At 43.4% G+C, this 17,366-nt stretch overlaps 1 protein-coding gene across 11 annotated transcripts in view; it reads right to left on the bottom strand.

Moving 5' to 3' along the window:
• MBNL2 (muscleblind like splicing regulator 2) overlaps nucleotides 1–12,743 on the bottom strand; it is a 71,776-nt gene extending 59,033 nt beyond the window's left edge. For all 11 annotated transcript variants that reach the window (XM_075727909.1, XM_075727905.1, XM_075727908.1 and 8 more), the window contains exon 1: nucleotides 12,570–12,743. In XM_075727909.1, coding sequence (XP_075584024.1) covers nucleotides 12,570–12,743 — 174 coding nt within the window. The remainder of the gene's footprint in view (nucleotides 1–12,569) is intronic.
• Between the last annotated feature and the right edge of the window lie 4,623 nt (nucleotides 12,744–17,366).

The raw sequence follows: 17,366 nt of genomic DNA on the forward strand, positions 1-17,366 counted from the left end.
CTCAGAACCTCTACTTTCATTTGGGAGGGCTTATAGGTCTCTCTCTCTTTCTCCACCCTACTATTTAGCTGCCTGTTTTTACAAAACTTGTAGGAACTTATTTATCCTTGAGACTATGATCTCTTTGTCAAACTTAGCTGAAAGCAGCCAGTGGGTTCACAAGTTAGTGGGGGAGGAGGGAAAGAGAGGCAGCCTGACTGCATAAGCCTCATTTTCTCAAGAATCCAGGCTAAAAACAATTATAGCCAGAAGTTTCAAGCAAAGAAAGAGAACCATAGACTTTTCCTGCACTTTGAACACAAACCAGTTCATGCATACTAATCAGCTAACGCTGCTCTCACTGAAGTAATGAGAGTTTTGCAGCAAATTAATATTTGTATTGATTTATACTGAGGACTGTTGCAGGCTTGAACTTCAATGGCATCAATGTGTTCAGCATGAAGCACAAAATCACCTTCATACCAACACCATAATTTACAGATGCTCACAGTATCTCCATAGCTATATCCACACACCTCCATTTCTGCACATGCAAACCCCGTGCCTCCGTTTTGGGTAACACTGACATGTATTGTATGACCAGTACTATGAAGCACACAGGTAAGGCAAAATTTGTTTGGGGAGTAGCCTGCATTTTCATCACATTCATTACTACCCACTACCTTAGGAAAATCACCATTAAGATACTCTTTGAAAAGCAAGTATTTTTTCCCATTTTGTATCAGAAATCAACTACATGCATATTTGATGGCACTTGGCATATGTTCACATCTGCAAATGAAGTAATGGAGAATTATACTTTAGAATCATAGAATAGAATCATAGAATCATTTAGGTTGGAAAAGACCTTTAAGATCATCCAGTCCAACCATTAACGTAACATTACCAAGTCCACCACTAAACCAATTAAGGGTAGAGTAGCAACCCCATGCCTCCTGGCTTGGTGGCTGGATCATTTATAATGAAAGTAAAAACTATGAATCATTAAGATTGGAAAGGACCTCTGAGATCATCAGTCCAACCATCAACCCAACACCACCATGCCCACTAAACCATGTTCCCAAGTGCCTCGTCTACCCGTTTTTTTAACACTTCCAGGGATGGTGACTCCACCACCTCTCTGGGCAGAGGGGAATGGGATTTCTTTGTTGTAACTTCCATGGTTTTTCAAACACATCGACCGCATTCTGATTAATTTCTAGTTTTAAAATCTTCATGAAGAGGTAGTTGTTGTTGCTACTCAATTCAGATTTGCAAAAGGTTGCCCATCTTTTTATTTTTAAATAGACTGAGTTCACTGTCCTAACATCCCTGTGTCTAGAAAGATTTTCTTTCTTGTCATAAATAGCAAAAGACGAGCCCAGTTACATAGGTCACAACTATTTCAAATTAATGAGTTTACATTAGCTGTTAGCATTACTAATGGTGAACTATAAAGTACATGCTGAAAATGCTCATCCCCTTCTTGGTCTCCACAAGGGCATTCTTCTGCTACAGAAGACAGTTTCTTCTGGGTTTAGCCTATGCCCCAGCTTTCCTCTCAGCCAGGTCATCACTGTGGCAAATGCATTGTCCACCTCTTTAATCAAAGCAGTTGACGTCAGAGTCTCCAGTTAGTACAAGGGCTAATGCTGCCTCCCAAGAAGGGCTTCACTCTGTTGCCATAGAGAAGTCAGCAGGACCATTTGGAGCACCCTGGGACATCCTGGACCTCCGCATGGTGCCAGCAGATATGACACACTCCTCTGACATGTCACTGGAAAGCCATCAAGAACACTCTAGGGCATCCCAAATAGTATCAGATGCCTCGGTTGGGGCAACTGAATCAAGCCTGAAGACTCAGGTCCTATAAATACAAATAAAGGTCCTATAAATACAAATAAAATACATACAATACAAATAAATACATATTAATTTTAAAGTGATGGCCTAATCTAGAAAGTGATCTTAGAGAGAAAAAAGCATTATACATCTCTTCACTTTCACATGTTACATCTAGCTTAAAAAGTTGGCTTTTGTTGAGTTTTTTACTTGGCTGGGGGTGAGGCTAGGGGTGTGTTTGACAACAGCCAGTGGGGCTTGGTCTAGTGTCTGGCATGCTGGATTTTATTTTTTGGCTCACTGTGAACCAACAGAGAAGGTCCAAGCAGCTCAGCTAGCTTCTGAATCACAGCTGAGCTGTTCTTATGGCTACCGTGTATCTTCACAGGTGCCACCAGACTGCCACTCAGTAAGCTCCCCTCCTGACAACACGTAAGATGGTACATGAACCCATTCAGGCAGAGGTACAGCTTCACTGCCAAGTGCTCAAGGCCCAAACTGAATTTCAAACAAAAGTAAATAAATCAGGTTTTTACAAAGTTTAAAAGGTGTCTGGCCTATGGGATGCGCAGGTGAGGCGGGAGCAGCAGTCCTGATGGGCTGCTAACCCAGGCCATCCATGTGGCTGCCACGACGCTGCGCACCGTAGATCCCCTCTTGTTCAAGCCAAATGAACCCTGGCCAACCAAGGGCTGAGGACTTGTAATGCCCCATGAAAAAGAGTACATCTACACTGTGGTGGTGGCACCAGGTCGTCTTTCAGTCAGGAGCGTGGCAGCGCACGGTGCCGTGTTGCGGAGCAATGCATGAGCCGGGAGGGTTACAGCTGCCCACAGGGCGCGGGACGGCTCCATGGCCCCCCGAGCCGTCAAGCGCATGCAAGGGTGTTGCACCAGAGCTGCTACGTCTCTCATACGTTTCCACGCTGCTTTCTACTGATTGTCTACTTCTTTCTTTTTACTCCTCAATGATTTGTCTTTGCAAGCGTTGGGACTATCTGATTTTCAGGGTGTTGTTCACAACACCTTGCCATACAGCTCATGGACAAAGCAGATGACAAGACAGTTTCTCTTCCCCATTATCATCTTCTTTGTTGTAGTCAAGTCCTTACAGGAATCTAATCCTGGGTGGCACAGCATGCTTACAGCCACCAGAAACACATCAATGTGGAAGAAAACAGATGCTTATGATTTCCTCTTGCATTTCAGTTGTGGGACAGGTATCTCTCATCAGGCTTTCAACGGTATGTTCCAACATCTCTAAAACCACAACAGCTTTCCTTTTATTGCAATGGGTTTTTAATACAATCCACCTCCTCAAAAACAAGGTGCCAGTCTTCATATGAGGAGATACGAGGGGTATAGTTGTCAAAGAGACTTGCAAATAAACTCCCCAATTCTTGTCATGTTTGGTTTTTAGATTTAAAATATGTTTCCAGTGCTGGGGATGACCAGGACTAATAGGAACACGGGTCTTGTCTCTGATGGGCTTTTACATCAGGAAGCTCCCTGCATCTGAACACAACCCTGTCTTTTGTATTGATGATGCCATCAAAGTATAACAGCTTGGGAAGAACAGCTGACACCTGAGCTGAGACAAACCTACATACGCAGGGCCAAGGAGAAGAAGAAGGAAAAGAAAAAAAAAAAAAAAATCCTGGAATGAAAGAGAAACCACCTGCCAGAAAAATAAAGGAGTAGGTGGGGAGACCTGGAGAGAGCAAGCCTGTGGGAACAGTGACCTGAGTTAATAGGGAGCGTGGGGGAGGAGTGGGCAGGGAGCAATTGCTCTTGTGTTCAAAATCCTAGTGATGGGATGAGTCAGAGACTCTGATTGAATTTTGCCTTCACTACACCCGCAGACTGGTTATTATAAAGCTTGGGGGAGCACGGGTTGGTGCAGAAACAAAAAGTACACAGTGAATCAATGGGTATATGAAGCACCTCCAAATGCCCAAAAATCTGAAGAACAAGGCCGAACACTGTGCCCTTTCACACAAGGTTTCCTGCAGCTCTAATTAGTCTGCCTAGCTGCTCTTCTTCATGTAATCAGACTTAGACTGATAACTGAGTGGCAACTGCATCTGAGTTGAAGGGGTATGGCAGACTACCCAGGGAATGCTCTTCACGAGTGTCTGCTGGGGCTTCTGGAAGTAGCAAGCTCCAGGAATTAACCCAGCAAGACCACTGCCCAGGAACTACTAAATACTCTTTCAGTCCCTCAGGATAACACGATTCAGTGAACAAGAAGATATGTTTTATTACATCCTTCAGTTACTGTTCTTTAACTGCTTTTCCTTTCAGACATTTCTGGTCCTAGTGCTCATCTTCCTCCCCAGGCCAGGGGCTAGGCAACCTGCTCAGCAAGTTCTACCATACCAAAAATCACAGTGAAAACTGCCAGTAAACGCCCACTTGCTCACATTGGGGAGCTGTAATGGACCAAAGGAAGCACAAGCTGTTGCGACAGGTCTCCCGCTTATGAAAGGCATCTACTCTGATCACCGAGAGGCTTTGCCACCGAATCGTGCAATGTGGAAGAGGGGCTTCCCATGCCTTCAGAGGGAAGGAGGGTCTGGGTAGCTCAGTGATCAACCGGGCTCTCCTTTGAGAATGGAACTTACATCAAGTTAAAACAAGGTGCACAGGTTTAAAATCTGACAGATCGGGTGGTGACAGGGGATACTAGTGACAGTCAGGGCAGCTTCGTGCTCTCAGTGCTGCTTCTGAAAGAGACAAACAAGGAAACAAAACAGGGCCTGAAGAAGACACCCGGCTTTTCTAACAGCCTACGTAAGTTGAACCAGTTGAAGTTCATTCTCTGCTTTTCACAGTTTCAGTTTGAGGGCAGAGACAGTAGCAGCAGGTTAGTACTTGCTCCTCCGAGTTGACTGCACGGTTGGTGCCCTTCTGCTGCAGGGGCCAGCCCTCGGCTCAGCCCTGGCAGCCCGCCGGGGGCTCCTGCCCTTGCACGCTCCCGCAGGGCTGAGCTGCGCCTCTGGACTTTGCTCCGAAACAGGTGAGAAATGTCCCTCTCAAAAGAGGGACAAATCCTAGCGAACGGCACAGCCCACCCACTCTACAGTGAGCGAACGTCCACAGCTTATTTTATTTATTTAAAAAAAACTAAACACCATGTAGCACAACAGTTAAAGGCTTAGTTCAGTTTTGTTTGACTCTCTGCTAACCCATTTAAGCCAAGCTTACGGATTTTTAAGAGCCTCCGCCCAGCAGTTCATCTAGCTGGTTTTTAACCCTACCTTTAGTTAAGCCAGAAGAGCTGGCATGGAGAGAGCTATGTGAATAGATGGGAGGGAGGCAAATGGGTAAATGGAAGCGGTAAAGGAACTTGTGCATGCTGAGAGGACTACCGGAGACAACTCAAAAATAAAAATAGAGGTTTTTGCAAAAAGCAAACAAGAAGAGGTGATTGACAATGCAGGGAATACTAGAGTCCCTAAACTCCAAGATAAGGGAGGGGGGGGTGTCTTCAGAAAGAGATTCCCCTTTCTTAAACCCCGCTGTATCTCAATTTATGTTAGATGTTGCTGCCCAAATTCCTAGTTTCATCTTGCATTTAATGCAGTTCTTTCCTTTCCTTTGCATCAACGCAAACAAGTTGCATGGCTGCATGATCACTTGAACAGAGATAAAAAAGGGGAGCTAGCTGTGATAGGACACAGGACTGGATATAATCATCTCTTTTTAGCAGCAGCTCACAGTTGCGCAAGTTGGGTATAAGGTGAAATATAGTCTCAGGAAATAGGACGACACAATCTCATGCAGCATCTGATGCCTTGCACTTTATTCTGAGCCAAAAAATTCCCATAGCCTGAAAAAGCAGGGCCTTCAGGAATCATACCTGTCCTGGGAACAGTATTTTTATGGAACAGATTTAAAACAACGAGTCTTCTCTCATGAGACTTCCTTTGAACTCAGTGGGGATAAACATGCCCCTTCCAGAGAAAAAACCCACCCAGATTCATCCTTAGGACGATTCACAGGAGATTCTCTTCTGCTTTTCCAACATAAGAACTGGGGGTATCCATGAGACAAGGAGGTTTAAAATGAACAACAGAAGTTGGTTTCCATGCTATACATAAGGAAGTTGTGAAAGTCCTTGCTGTGGCATGCTGTGGGTGCTGAAGGTGTACATGGTTCAAAAAGCAGCAGGACAGCTCCAGGAGAAAGACGGTCACTGAGAGCTATTAAGTACAGCCATATCATGCCTGGATCTCAATGTCCCCGAGCAGCACAACACTAGCAGAGCACTCAAAGAAGCCATTGCATGTTTGCACACCACCTCCTAAATATCCACTCCTGGCCATTACAGGGTCACTGGGCTAAATGGGGCTTTGGTCTGACCCAGGGTGGCCACTGCTATTCTGAATACAGAGGGAGCCTACAGAGTTAATTCTCAAGTCATCTAAATCCGTCCTTGATTGACACTTTGTCTTCATGCCCACACTTTGCAGCAACTCAGACACGTGAAAGCTTCTGCCAGGCGGTGTTCTCAGACTACCTGTAGTTTATTGGACTTTTTACAAGAAAAAACAAAAGAGGTGGGTGAAAAAGGAAGGATGCAACTGGAATTGTTGGTCCACAGGAAGAGTGAGATCTGGATTCTGCATCCCCCACCTGGAAAGGTCCAGCCTACAACTTCCAGCATCCCCAGAGCCCACAACTACTGAGAAAGGGAAGCCTATATCCGCCCCCCCATCCTGCTGAAATTGGGTCACTGTGCAGCAAAGCAGGCAAAATTCATGGGCCCAGAAGAAATAAGCTACTCTGTCACCCAGGAGAAATGAGTTTGCCTGTTTCAGTCATTCTTCCCCACCAGCTGTAGGCACAGCCCTTGAACTCACCTTGTCTTTGAACAGTGTCGCACCACATAACCAGGCGATGGGCAGCAAATTCAGCCAGCTAGGACGCTATAAATACCCATTTAAATGCTTTCTAGTATAGATAAAACTAGCCAATCCCCTCTGCATATGGTGCTCATCTACAGTCTGTTCAGACTGCCTCACCTGCCAAGTGAGAGCAGCTACCACCTACTTCAAAGTGTGAGACGATCCTGAGTCCTTGAAGTTTTGAAAACATTTAGAGACCCACAAAAGAATCACAGGAAGGCAAGTGACTACCTACTGCATTCCAACTCTGAGCTCACTCTCTTACAAACAGCCTGCTCACTTTACAAGGACTTTTTTTCCTTTTTCTAAATAAAGCTGAGGCCATCTTAAACAGATTCTTTTTAGTTCCAGATATTTCAGTGAAGTGGATGTTCCTAAAATTTCTTTTTTTTTTTCCTGGAACCCTTTTAACTTGGTAAACAGGTCTCTGTGTACAGCTTTCAATTACCTTTTATTCTGTGGTGCCAAATGAGACCAGATAGGCATATTCTTAAAAGGCTTTCATGAAAATGCAAATGAACAGTTCACACTAGTCTGCTGGCTCAATAAATAGAACAGTTCAAAGAGTTTAGACACTAGTAAATAGATAAAAATACAGAAAAAGCCATCTGTAGCCCTAAAAAAGCTTTCGTTTTCTTGTTACCACCATAAAACTTGCAATGACAGTATCTTCAAGATACCTCCTCTGTTATCTGTATTAGCTTAGACAACATATCCTTCTAGTAGCTGACCTGCAGAAAGGGTATAAATCTGAGTAGAGAAATAACACCAGAATTTAAAACCCAGACTTGCCTGCAAACATGAGAGTCAACTCCCAGCAAAACGCACATGATCATATTTTCTTATCTGCCAAGATTTTCCGCTCTCCCCCTCCTAGACGTCACCATTCATTTTAATGTTGGAGGTCTTTTTTTTTTTTTTAATTCCAGCTCAAATACAGCAGCATGTTGCATGTTCTTGTCCACAGACATTATATTATACATTAGTATTCCTTTGAAAGGATTTTGTTCTTTACTACCAGCAGGACAAGAAAGCCTTAAGAACAGTTTTGCTTATAGTGTCCAACTTGGAGGGGATCTAAATGTGATATATGAAGTGTTATATAGTTTTTATATATAGTATATAGTTTAACAGTTCTTCACTTTTAAATTAAGCTACTAGAACCCAGCGAGAAGCATAAAAATATAAACAGAGCAGTTCCTGAAAGTCAGACTTCCCAGTTAGACAGGCCACAGACCCTTCCCACTGCACAAACACTGCAGCATCCAAAGGGGAGTCTGTAAGGGCTCCAGAAAGGTTTCGGGAACATTGGAGGCAGCAGACGAAGCTCCGGCTCTGGCAGTGCTTCCTCAGCATCCTTCATCTTTCCCCCACTGTCAGGGCTCTGGGCCTCGCCATGGAAGTGCCTTCATTCACCTCAGGCACAGTCAACCAGCTTAGCTTGGAGACACTTTCATCCTCACACTAAGCTCACCAAGGCCACTTGCCTGGTACAGTTTTGGGTGTGCCCGCATGGCCCCCTTGGTTGACCAAGTCATGGGGGGCTTCAGCTGGAGGGAGCCCCATCACTGGAGGTGATGTTATGACCAGCCAACAGGCACGCATCTGGCCGATTGCTGCATCAATCATGTGCACGGGAATGATCCACCTACACTATCCTAACACCCCAAAAATGCCCTGTTCAGATCAGACCAGGCTCTGTCCTTCACCAAAGAAGGAGAAACAAATGCTGAGCCGCACCTTAGAAGCTCATGTGGCAGAACCTGGCTTGAAATCAGCAAGTTTCTGGCCTGAATCTAACCAGGCTCATTAGTCATTAGCTATTTCTGTCTAGCCTGGAGCATCTCACAGATGAAGGATATTCAGAGCCCAGACGGTCTTCAACAGTGAGCATTTTGGATCCTCAAAACTATAATCTGTCCAATGGGTTACTGTTGCAACTTTTGCTGGGTTTAAAGTCAAGTATTGCAAGGACAGGTATTCAGAGCCAAAAATCCCTTTTGAGTTAAAAGCAAACAGGGTCCATTAAATTCTGGTGACCTTTTACTTGGAACCAACAGACCTGCAAATATACGTCTTTAATACAGGAAAATTTGGATTCTGATGCAATCATGTTACTCCAAAAGCCTGGCCTAAGGCCACAGCAATACCACCAGAAGTGACGCAGTGCTCTGCTGGTGCTACACAGCCCCTCTCCTTGCTGTCAGCAGTGAATACAGCAACAGCTTAGGTTTAACCACAACCTGGAGCACCACACAATCACAAAGACAGCAGTGGGAGCACAAAGGAGGACATGGCATGGCGTGGAGGCAGCTGTCCCTGGCTGGGATGATTTCCTCCAGTCCCAACGCCAGCTGTTGCTAGCTTAGAACAACCCTGAGGCTACGGGCAAGTCAGCATGAAGATGTTTCTGGTCACAATCACAGGATGGTTGAAGTTGGAAGGACGTCATCTGGTCCAACGCCCTGCTCAAGCAGAGCCACCTACAGCTAACTGCCCAAGGACGACATCCAGACGGCTTTGGAATATCTCCAAGGATGGAGGCTGCACAACCTCCCTGGGCAACCTGTGCCAGTGCTTAGTCACCCTCACAAAGGGTGATCGTGATGTTCAGAGGGAACCTCCTGTGTTTCAGTTTGCGCCCATTGCCTCTGGTCACCACTGAGAAGAGCCTGGCTGCGTCCTCTTTGCACTCTCCCTTCAGGTATTTATATACATTGATGAGATCCCCCCTGAGCCTCCTCTTCTCCAGGCTGAACAGTCCCAGCTCTCTCAGCCTCTCCTCGTAGGAAAGATGCTCCTGTGCCTTCATCATCTTTGTGGCCCTTTGCTGGACTCTCTCCTGTAAATCCATACTGGTGCTTTGGCAGTCTGATCCAGCTGGCAGATACTGACACCATGCTCCCTCATCTACCCTGGAAATCTGGAAAGAAGGCAGCACACAGGAGAGCACATGTCCCTTGCCAAAACAGGGACTCTTGATCAATCAGCATGTGAAGGAGAGCCTGTCTCAGAGTGCTGTGTCTTGTGTTTGACCGACTTCTTAGGGAACAGCTGTAACTACCAGGCACCACCTAAACTTAACAAGTACCACAATGGGGGACTAAAAAAAATTCTCTGTCTTCTCTGGGTAGGAAGACATTTATTCAAAGAGACTCAACATACTCGATATAATTTATTTTTACAGCAGGTACACCAAACCAAGACAGTTAAAATGCTAAGTCTCCAAAGCTCTAGATATTATGTAAATAAACTCTAAATAATTGCTTGCATTAAAGTGTGGTTCAATGTTCAGTAAGGAAAACAGCTCTTGTTTTTTTTAATTAAATTCTCATTTTATCTATAATTCTAGACCGTTCTGTTTGCTTATTTACATGAAGTTATCGTGCTTGTGGAGTGCCAAAGCCTTATTCTGAAACTGTATGATTAACACCAGTATTTCTGAAAGCCACGCAACAAATAGATTTATGTGACTAATGACATAAGTCCCTCAACCAGCAGTATAAGCAAACTGAGCTAACCAGGCACATTCTTGCCGTACGTATGGTGATCTACAAACACTCTTCTGAATAATGGAGATAATGGCTGCGAGGATATTGGCTGACACAGCCAAGAGCTGTGCACTCGCAATGATCCCTAACAGCTTTTTATGCACCGTGGGGTCCGGCAGCACACCAAAACGCACGGCTCCAACCCGTGCTCAGCAGCGAGGAGCTGCAATTGAAGACGTTGTCCCGTTATTGGATCTCCCTCTGCCTGCAGCAGGGTTGGCAGGAAGAAACCTGTAGCACCACCTCTGCTGCTTCAGGCCACAATCTGGCTTCTTGGTATCATCCCATCTTTACCAGCAATTTAACCCAATAGACTCAACTAGAACATGCAAGATGGGAGGCCCAGGTGCATGCTCCCTTCTGCTAGCTGGGAAGAGGATGATGATGGGCAGCAGGATGGAGCAGCATCACTTCAGCCACCACAGCCAGGTTGGAGCAAGCTGACCGCTTGGAGCAGATGCCCTCCCACGCCAGGACAAAACACACCTGCTTGCTTTGACTACATTGTTTACACGGTTTTGGACTTCTCTCCACTGAGCAATGATGCTGGCTGTCAGTAAGTTATCTACAGCGATCCCTCAGGATTTCTCTTTGTGTTATTATTAGCTTAGTCTGTGACTCCGGTTTTGATTCACAGGCAATAACCATCCCTGCACAAAAGTCTCCAGCTCAAATAGCTGGAGTGCCCTACACTGCCAGGGAGAGCGATGGTGTCCTCGGACAGCGAGGACAGGCACATCGCTGCTTCGGCCAGGACGATGCAGCAGCAGCACCTCTTGCACTCCAAACCCACCGCCCTGCCAGCCCAGGGGTGACCAAGCCCTACTGTCCACCTTCGGCCTCCCAGCCACAGCCCCGAGTCTTTACAATAGCTAAAAACTGTATTTAAAAAAACCCTCTACTGACTTGCTTATTTTTCGTAAAAGCCGAGTATTACCCATTTGCTGTGGACACTAGCCTGGCTGTTTAAAAAAAAAAAAAAAAATTATCCCACTGGCAGGCAACCAATATACAAGAACATCTACAAAGAAGCTGTTACAGTTTATCGTTCAGTAATCCATGGATTAAGGTCATTAATAGCACTGATGACATACTGCCACGACTCCAAAGGTGCTGTTCTAGCCTGCAGGATATACAGAACATAACCTCCTCACAAACATTTCCCCTGAATTACTTTCTTCTAAATCTTCAAAAGAGGAGAAGAAATGAGAAAACCCAGAAGAAAGATGCTTATTACAATATCTTGCATTGCACCAAAAAAAAAGTTATAATGAAAATAAATTAACATTTTCAAACAACACTGAATTTTCTTCTCATTCACACTGATGTTTTCACAGTAAGAGAGGTCTTGGTGAGTAACTGAAATTTTGATCTACAGAGCTAAATTTAACAAGCAAGCCAAGACATTCTCCCATGCCCAAAAGACAAAACCACAACTAAAACTTTCAAAATAAAATCTGAAATGCTCAATTTTGCCCTTCAATTATTTATATGAAATAAGCTTTTTCCTTCTGTTGACATGAGAACACAAATGTATCACCACAGAAAACACTGTGTACTCCACAAATCCCATGGGGTCATTAATCTTCTTTTATGCAGTACATGAAGTATTTTCACAGAACTTAAAATAGTCTTCTAAAGTGTGCCTGGTGTCATTGGAAGTCAGAAGTTGTTGATGGCCTAACAACATAATTGCTAAATATCCTCCAAAAGAAAGAATCCCTTTACTCTGTTCTAAACTTATGCTGCTATCTGCACTATGCATACATGTAATTTTCAATGCTATTAATTTATCTGAGAGTCCCCATTACCAAGGGTAAACAACTCGTTGTGTCAAAATTGAAGCAATGGATAGACTTTTCTTACTTCTGTTGATTTAAATTAAAGTATCTGCACTCTTTCTGTATGATTTGTTTCATTAGGACTCTGGTAACAGCCTGATTTTGTGCCACCATGTATTTACATTTGCCACAAAACAATGATAAATCATAAAATGTACTTGGGAGAACACAATTGTCCCACCAGCTGTAAGCAATCCTGTATCCCACAGTCATATGCCATTTTTGTAAACAACATATTGACACTGGAAAAGAAAATCCTTAGAAAGAAATCTTTTCAAAGCTTCAATAAATAAAAGTTATGACAAATAACATTTGTATTAATATACATCTTACCAAGAACAAATCACTTCCTGATTAACCTGGTTTAGTCGTAACTCGTCATTTCACTTTTTACTTTCAGTACAACGTAGTAGCATTTTCACTACACATGTGATTTGTTTTTCTTACCTTTAAGGAATCAAAGCAGGCAATAACTCTTCCATTTTCAACCTGGCAACTTTTAGGGGGGTGTGCAAATTTGCATTCTTCATCAGAGCGTGAACAAGTTCCCCTCTGAAATTGCCTGCACACTTCTAATGTTAGCCATTTTGTATCTCTTACGGGAGCAACATTCAAAGCCATGATGAAAAGCTGATTTTGAATTTGTAAATTGCTGTCAAGTGAATTATGACAAAGAAGTTTCCAAAACTAATGATGAAGGGAAGGGAGAGAAAAAGAAAAAATAGCACAACAACAACAACAAAAAAAAACCAGAAAAAAATAATTTCAATTCCAATTGAAAAGAAAGTTAAAAAAAAAGTGGGGGACGATTAACGATCTCCAATGCACACAAAGCAGAATAAACAGAGAAAAGTTTATCAGCAAGCAGTCACTCATCAATCATTAAGTCCCATTTGTAGACTTTTGGCTGGGAAAAACCATGCTCAGTCGCATTTCTGTCTGTAAAACACGTGGATTTGTTGATTGTATCACAGATGCACCAGTTTTAAGCCAAGGTCCTTCAGTGCAATGGCACTCCTTGATAGAATCGTAGTTCTCTGACAGTTGCTTGCTGGTATCGATTACACAAGGAAAGCAACGCAGTCATTTGTTCATGTCCCAGGAATAATTATAATTCTTCTTCCTCTTTTTCTGCTTTCAGTTTCCCATCAACTAATTGGCAAATGGAGACAGCTGAGGTATCTTCCGCCACGTGTAAGGTGAAGGCGATGTCTGGCTGGCAAAGACGGGATTTTGAGAACACGGGAGTAGCAGGCCTCGCTCATAAAAGTGACTTGACAAAGGCACTTTTTAAGTCACTGACCTGACAAAACAAATACAGTATCAGTGCACGTTCAAATCATTCATTATGAAAGCTATCATCCCTTTTTATCAGCTATTATAAACATACTGCCAATGCTCACTTGTATTTCTTTTTTCCAAACAAAACCAGCCTCTTTCGTGAAGTTACACGTGATAAGGGAATAACCAGTTGAAACACGTATTGCAGTAAAATCCTAGGCAGCAATCCAAAAGTTGGGAATGATTTAAATAGATGAATGTGGCAGACACAATAATTAGGCATGCTGGTTGTGAAACAATTCAATCTAATGTGCTTAGTCTCCAAAACAATATACAAGAACCCGTTTCCATTAATTTATCATTTGGCCCTTTAGATTGTGTTACTACATTATAAGCTGTTGCTTGTTATTTGTTCTTCCCTAGAAATGAGGACGGTAGTATTCTGTTCAGATTTTTTTGTCTGTCCCTCTGTTTCTCAAGGGAAAAAAAAACAAACCAGAAAACTGTCATTCCAAAATTAGAGGGAAAGAAAACCTTCCATATCCAGAAAACAAGAGTTAGTTCCCCAGTTAAGCTAAAGACTGTTTCATAAAGGCTTCATGAAAGGGCTCACCACTAAGTCATCATCCTGTAATGAGTTCTAATATGAGGCAGTCTTTATCTAAATTTTCCTTTGATCAAATTAGCTTTCATGTACCTTCACAAATACATGGTTCAGCATCAAAATCTAAGACTTAAATATGGAACTTCAGCTATTTGGGGACTATAAAATATCCTAGGTACTTTACAGATAAACAGATCTGAAAAGCAAAGGGTTAGATATTATAAATACTTTTAAAATAAATGACTGTACTTTATATGCAGATGGTGAAACCACGGACCTGATGTTTCCTTCTATTCAGCTTCAAAGAAACACAACTTTCACTTTGCAGGTACCAGCCAGAAACAGTTGATGGATTATTTTTGTGCAAGCATAAAGAAAAAGGGAAGGACTGGAATAAGTGAGGTTTTAAAATGCATCAATAAAAATAGCTCTAAAAACACTGTCAGCTTTCCCATGCCAGAATAATTACCATTCTGTTCCTGGATTCATCCAATTTAATTGAAGTCAGTATTGTTAATATTGCGAGTAAGAATTACTCACACACAGTTTCAGGAACAGATCCCAGTTCCGACTTCCAGGTCTTCACATCAAAAGGCTTTTCTATTACTTAGTAATGCTACCACGAAGAGTTTTACTACGTGACTGATACCTACACCAAAATTTGCTACTGCTAGCATGAATAAAGGTATTCCAATGCTAACGGCTCAAAAATTCAGTTTCAAGTCCAACATGCAATAAGATGGGTCTGGATGATACTTAGCTAGCTTTACCTGGTCATCAAGAATAACGAGTTGCAAGAGAATTAGTACATTTTTAAATAATTCTACACAACTGTAGTTTAGTACAGTACATGAATTAAATATCCCTCAAATTAAATATCCCATTGATGTTGTTCCACAGCATCGATGAAGAGTGAGGTTAAGCTGAAAATGTACAAAGAGGTGAGAAAATACTCATAACTGATGAAAAGGAAAGAGATGGGGAAAGACAAGGAGAGCCTCTCCACAAGAGCTTGTTGAGCTGATAGCTTGTTGGGCTGATGATTTAGCTGGCTAAATGCAAAAGAGGAAATATTATCCCTAGAGCCACCCATTCCAATTCAGAAATGTCAGCAATGGTTTTTAGTAATAGATGTAGGAGACAGACAGAAATTTTGGGAAAAATGTAAATGTTATACCGCACACTGCTGAAAGTCACAAGTAGTAATACTCTGCCGGGCTGCATACTACTAAAATTGACAAAGTCGTTTCTCAAGTAGTAGGTGTTAAGACTGAAGAAAACCAGACATTGCACATGGTAGCAAAGCAAACAGCATGCATTATATAAATGGCAGTAGCCATGGTTTTAAAAAAAAATGTGCACAACAGAATCACATATGAGATTCGTGAGACTGCAGCAAGAATTAATACCAAAAAGCATTTGGGAGGTACAGCGTAGAAGAGGAGTGAAATACAGCATCATTGTATTTCCTATCTTCTTACTACATGAACATTTTCTTTAGAAAGGGAAGCATGAGAAGTTTTTCTCAAAAATACATTTCTTGTCAAAAATAACAACACTATCTGATTTCTCAAGAGGCACTGAGTGCTTCAGCAGTTTCTACTGATGCAGGCTTAGGAGAGACAGAGCCAAGACCTTTCTGAAGGACACCATGCCTTCAGCAGGAGGCAGGTACAAACATGGTGGAGACAGAAAAATTTGGAGTGCTTCATCTCTACTGCTTACATGGCCTACATATTCACAGCCACATCCTAGGCAGCTGTCATACCTCCTCTGCCCATCACCTGCACCAGGAGGGCGAAGGAAGAGATGCCACCCAGAAAGCCTGAAAGTGAGAGGGAAGCAATAGAAGGAGAAAGGAGAGGAAAGACAAACTGGGGAAAAAAAATTGTGGGAGGAACCAAGGAAAGTAGAGTTCAAGAAATGAGGAAAGAGCTCAAGAGAAGTTAAAAATGGGAGTGGAAGGTAGGAAAGTTAAATGGCTGGCTGTGGAAGAGGAAGGAAGGGAGAAGCTTCATGGGAAATGAGGAAAAAATAAGGTGGGTGTGGAATAAAGATGGAGGGAGGATGTGAACACTGCAGGAGAGAAGGGCAAGAAGGAATTTTAGAAGGAAAGCAGAGGAGACTATGGTTACAGGGGAAAATCCAGCTGTTTGGGTAAACAGAAGGAAGAAATGAGGGGAAAGAAACATGGGATTTACAGAAGAAAATACATAGAATCATAGAATCGTTTAGGTTGGAAAAGACCTTTAAGATCATCCAGTCCAACCATTAACCTAACACTACCAAGTCCACACTAAACCAGTCAAGGGTAGATGAGACTAAACCATGTCCCAAAGTGCCACACCTACCCATTTTTTGAACGCTTCCAGGGATGGGGACTCCACCACCTCTCTGGGCAGCCTCTTCCAATGCTTGACCACCCTTTCCATAAAGAAAGTTTTCCTAATATCCAATCTAAACCTCCCCTGGCGCAGCTTAAGCCCATTTCCTCTCGTCCTATCACTAACTACTTGGGAGAAGAGCCCAACACCCACCTCACTACACCCTCCTTTCAGGTAGTTGTAGAGAGCGATAAGGTCTCCCCTCAGCCTCCTCTTCTCTAGGCTAAACAACCCCAGTTCCCTCAGCCGCTCCTCATAAGGTCTGTGCTCCACACCCTTCACCAGCCTTGTTGCCCTTCTCCAGACACGCTCCAGCACCTCAATGTCTTTCTTGTATTGAGGGGCCCAAAACTGGACACAGTATTCCAGGTGCGGCCTCACCAGCGCCGAGTACAGGGGGACAATCACTTCCCTGCTCCTGCTGGCCACACTATTCCTGATACAAGCCAGGATGCTGTTGGCCTTCTTGGCCACCTGGGCACACTGCTGCCTCATGTTCAACTGGCTGTCGACCAACACCCCCAGGTCCTTTTCGGCCAGGCAGCTTTCCAGCCACTCTTCCCCAAGACTGTAGCGTTGCATGGGGTGGTTGTGACCCAAGTGCAGGACCCGGCACTTGGCCTTGTTAAACCTCATACAGTTGGCCTCGGCCAACTGGCTCTTCTTTCCACTACTTCTAACTTCTATTTGTGTCCCAACATGTCAGCCAAAGTTAGCTGTCCTGCCAAAACCAATAGGATCTCACCAGCCTAGAGCCCTCAGCACCAACGGGGTCCCTTATCCAGGCAGAAGGTTTGCTTTTTCGTTTGCTTGGGTGTTTTGTTTGGTTGTTTTGTTGTTACTGTCATTAAGGATTCCAACTCAAGCCTATGCTCCCCACTGTAGCTAAACAAACTACCAAAACTTACACATTGACAACTGAGATGCAAAATGTTCTTACTGAAGCTGAAAAAAGCACTCAATAAGTATAAAAGA

This window comes from Pelecanus crispus, chromosome 1 (genome assembly GCF_030463565.1).
Source record: "Pelecanus crispus isolate bPelCri1 chromosome 1, bPelCri1.pri, whole genome shotgun sequence".
In the NCBI taxonomy this organism is placed as follows: domain Eukaryota; kingdom Metazoa; phylum Chordata; class Aves; order Pelecaniformes; family Pelecanidae; genus Pelecanus; species Pelecanus crispus.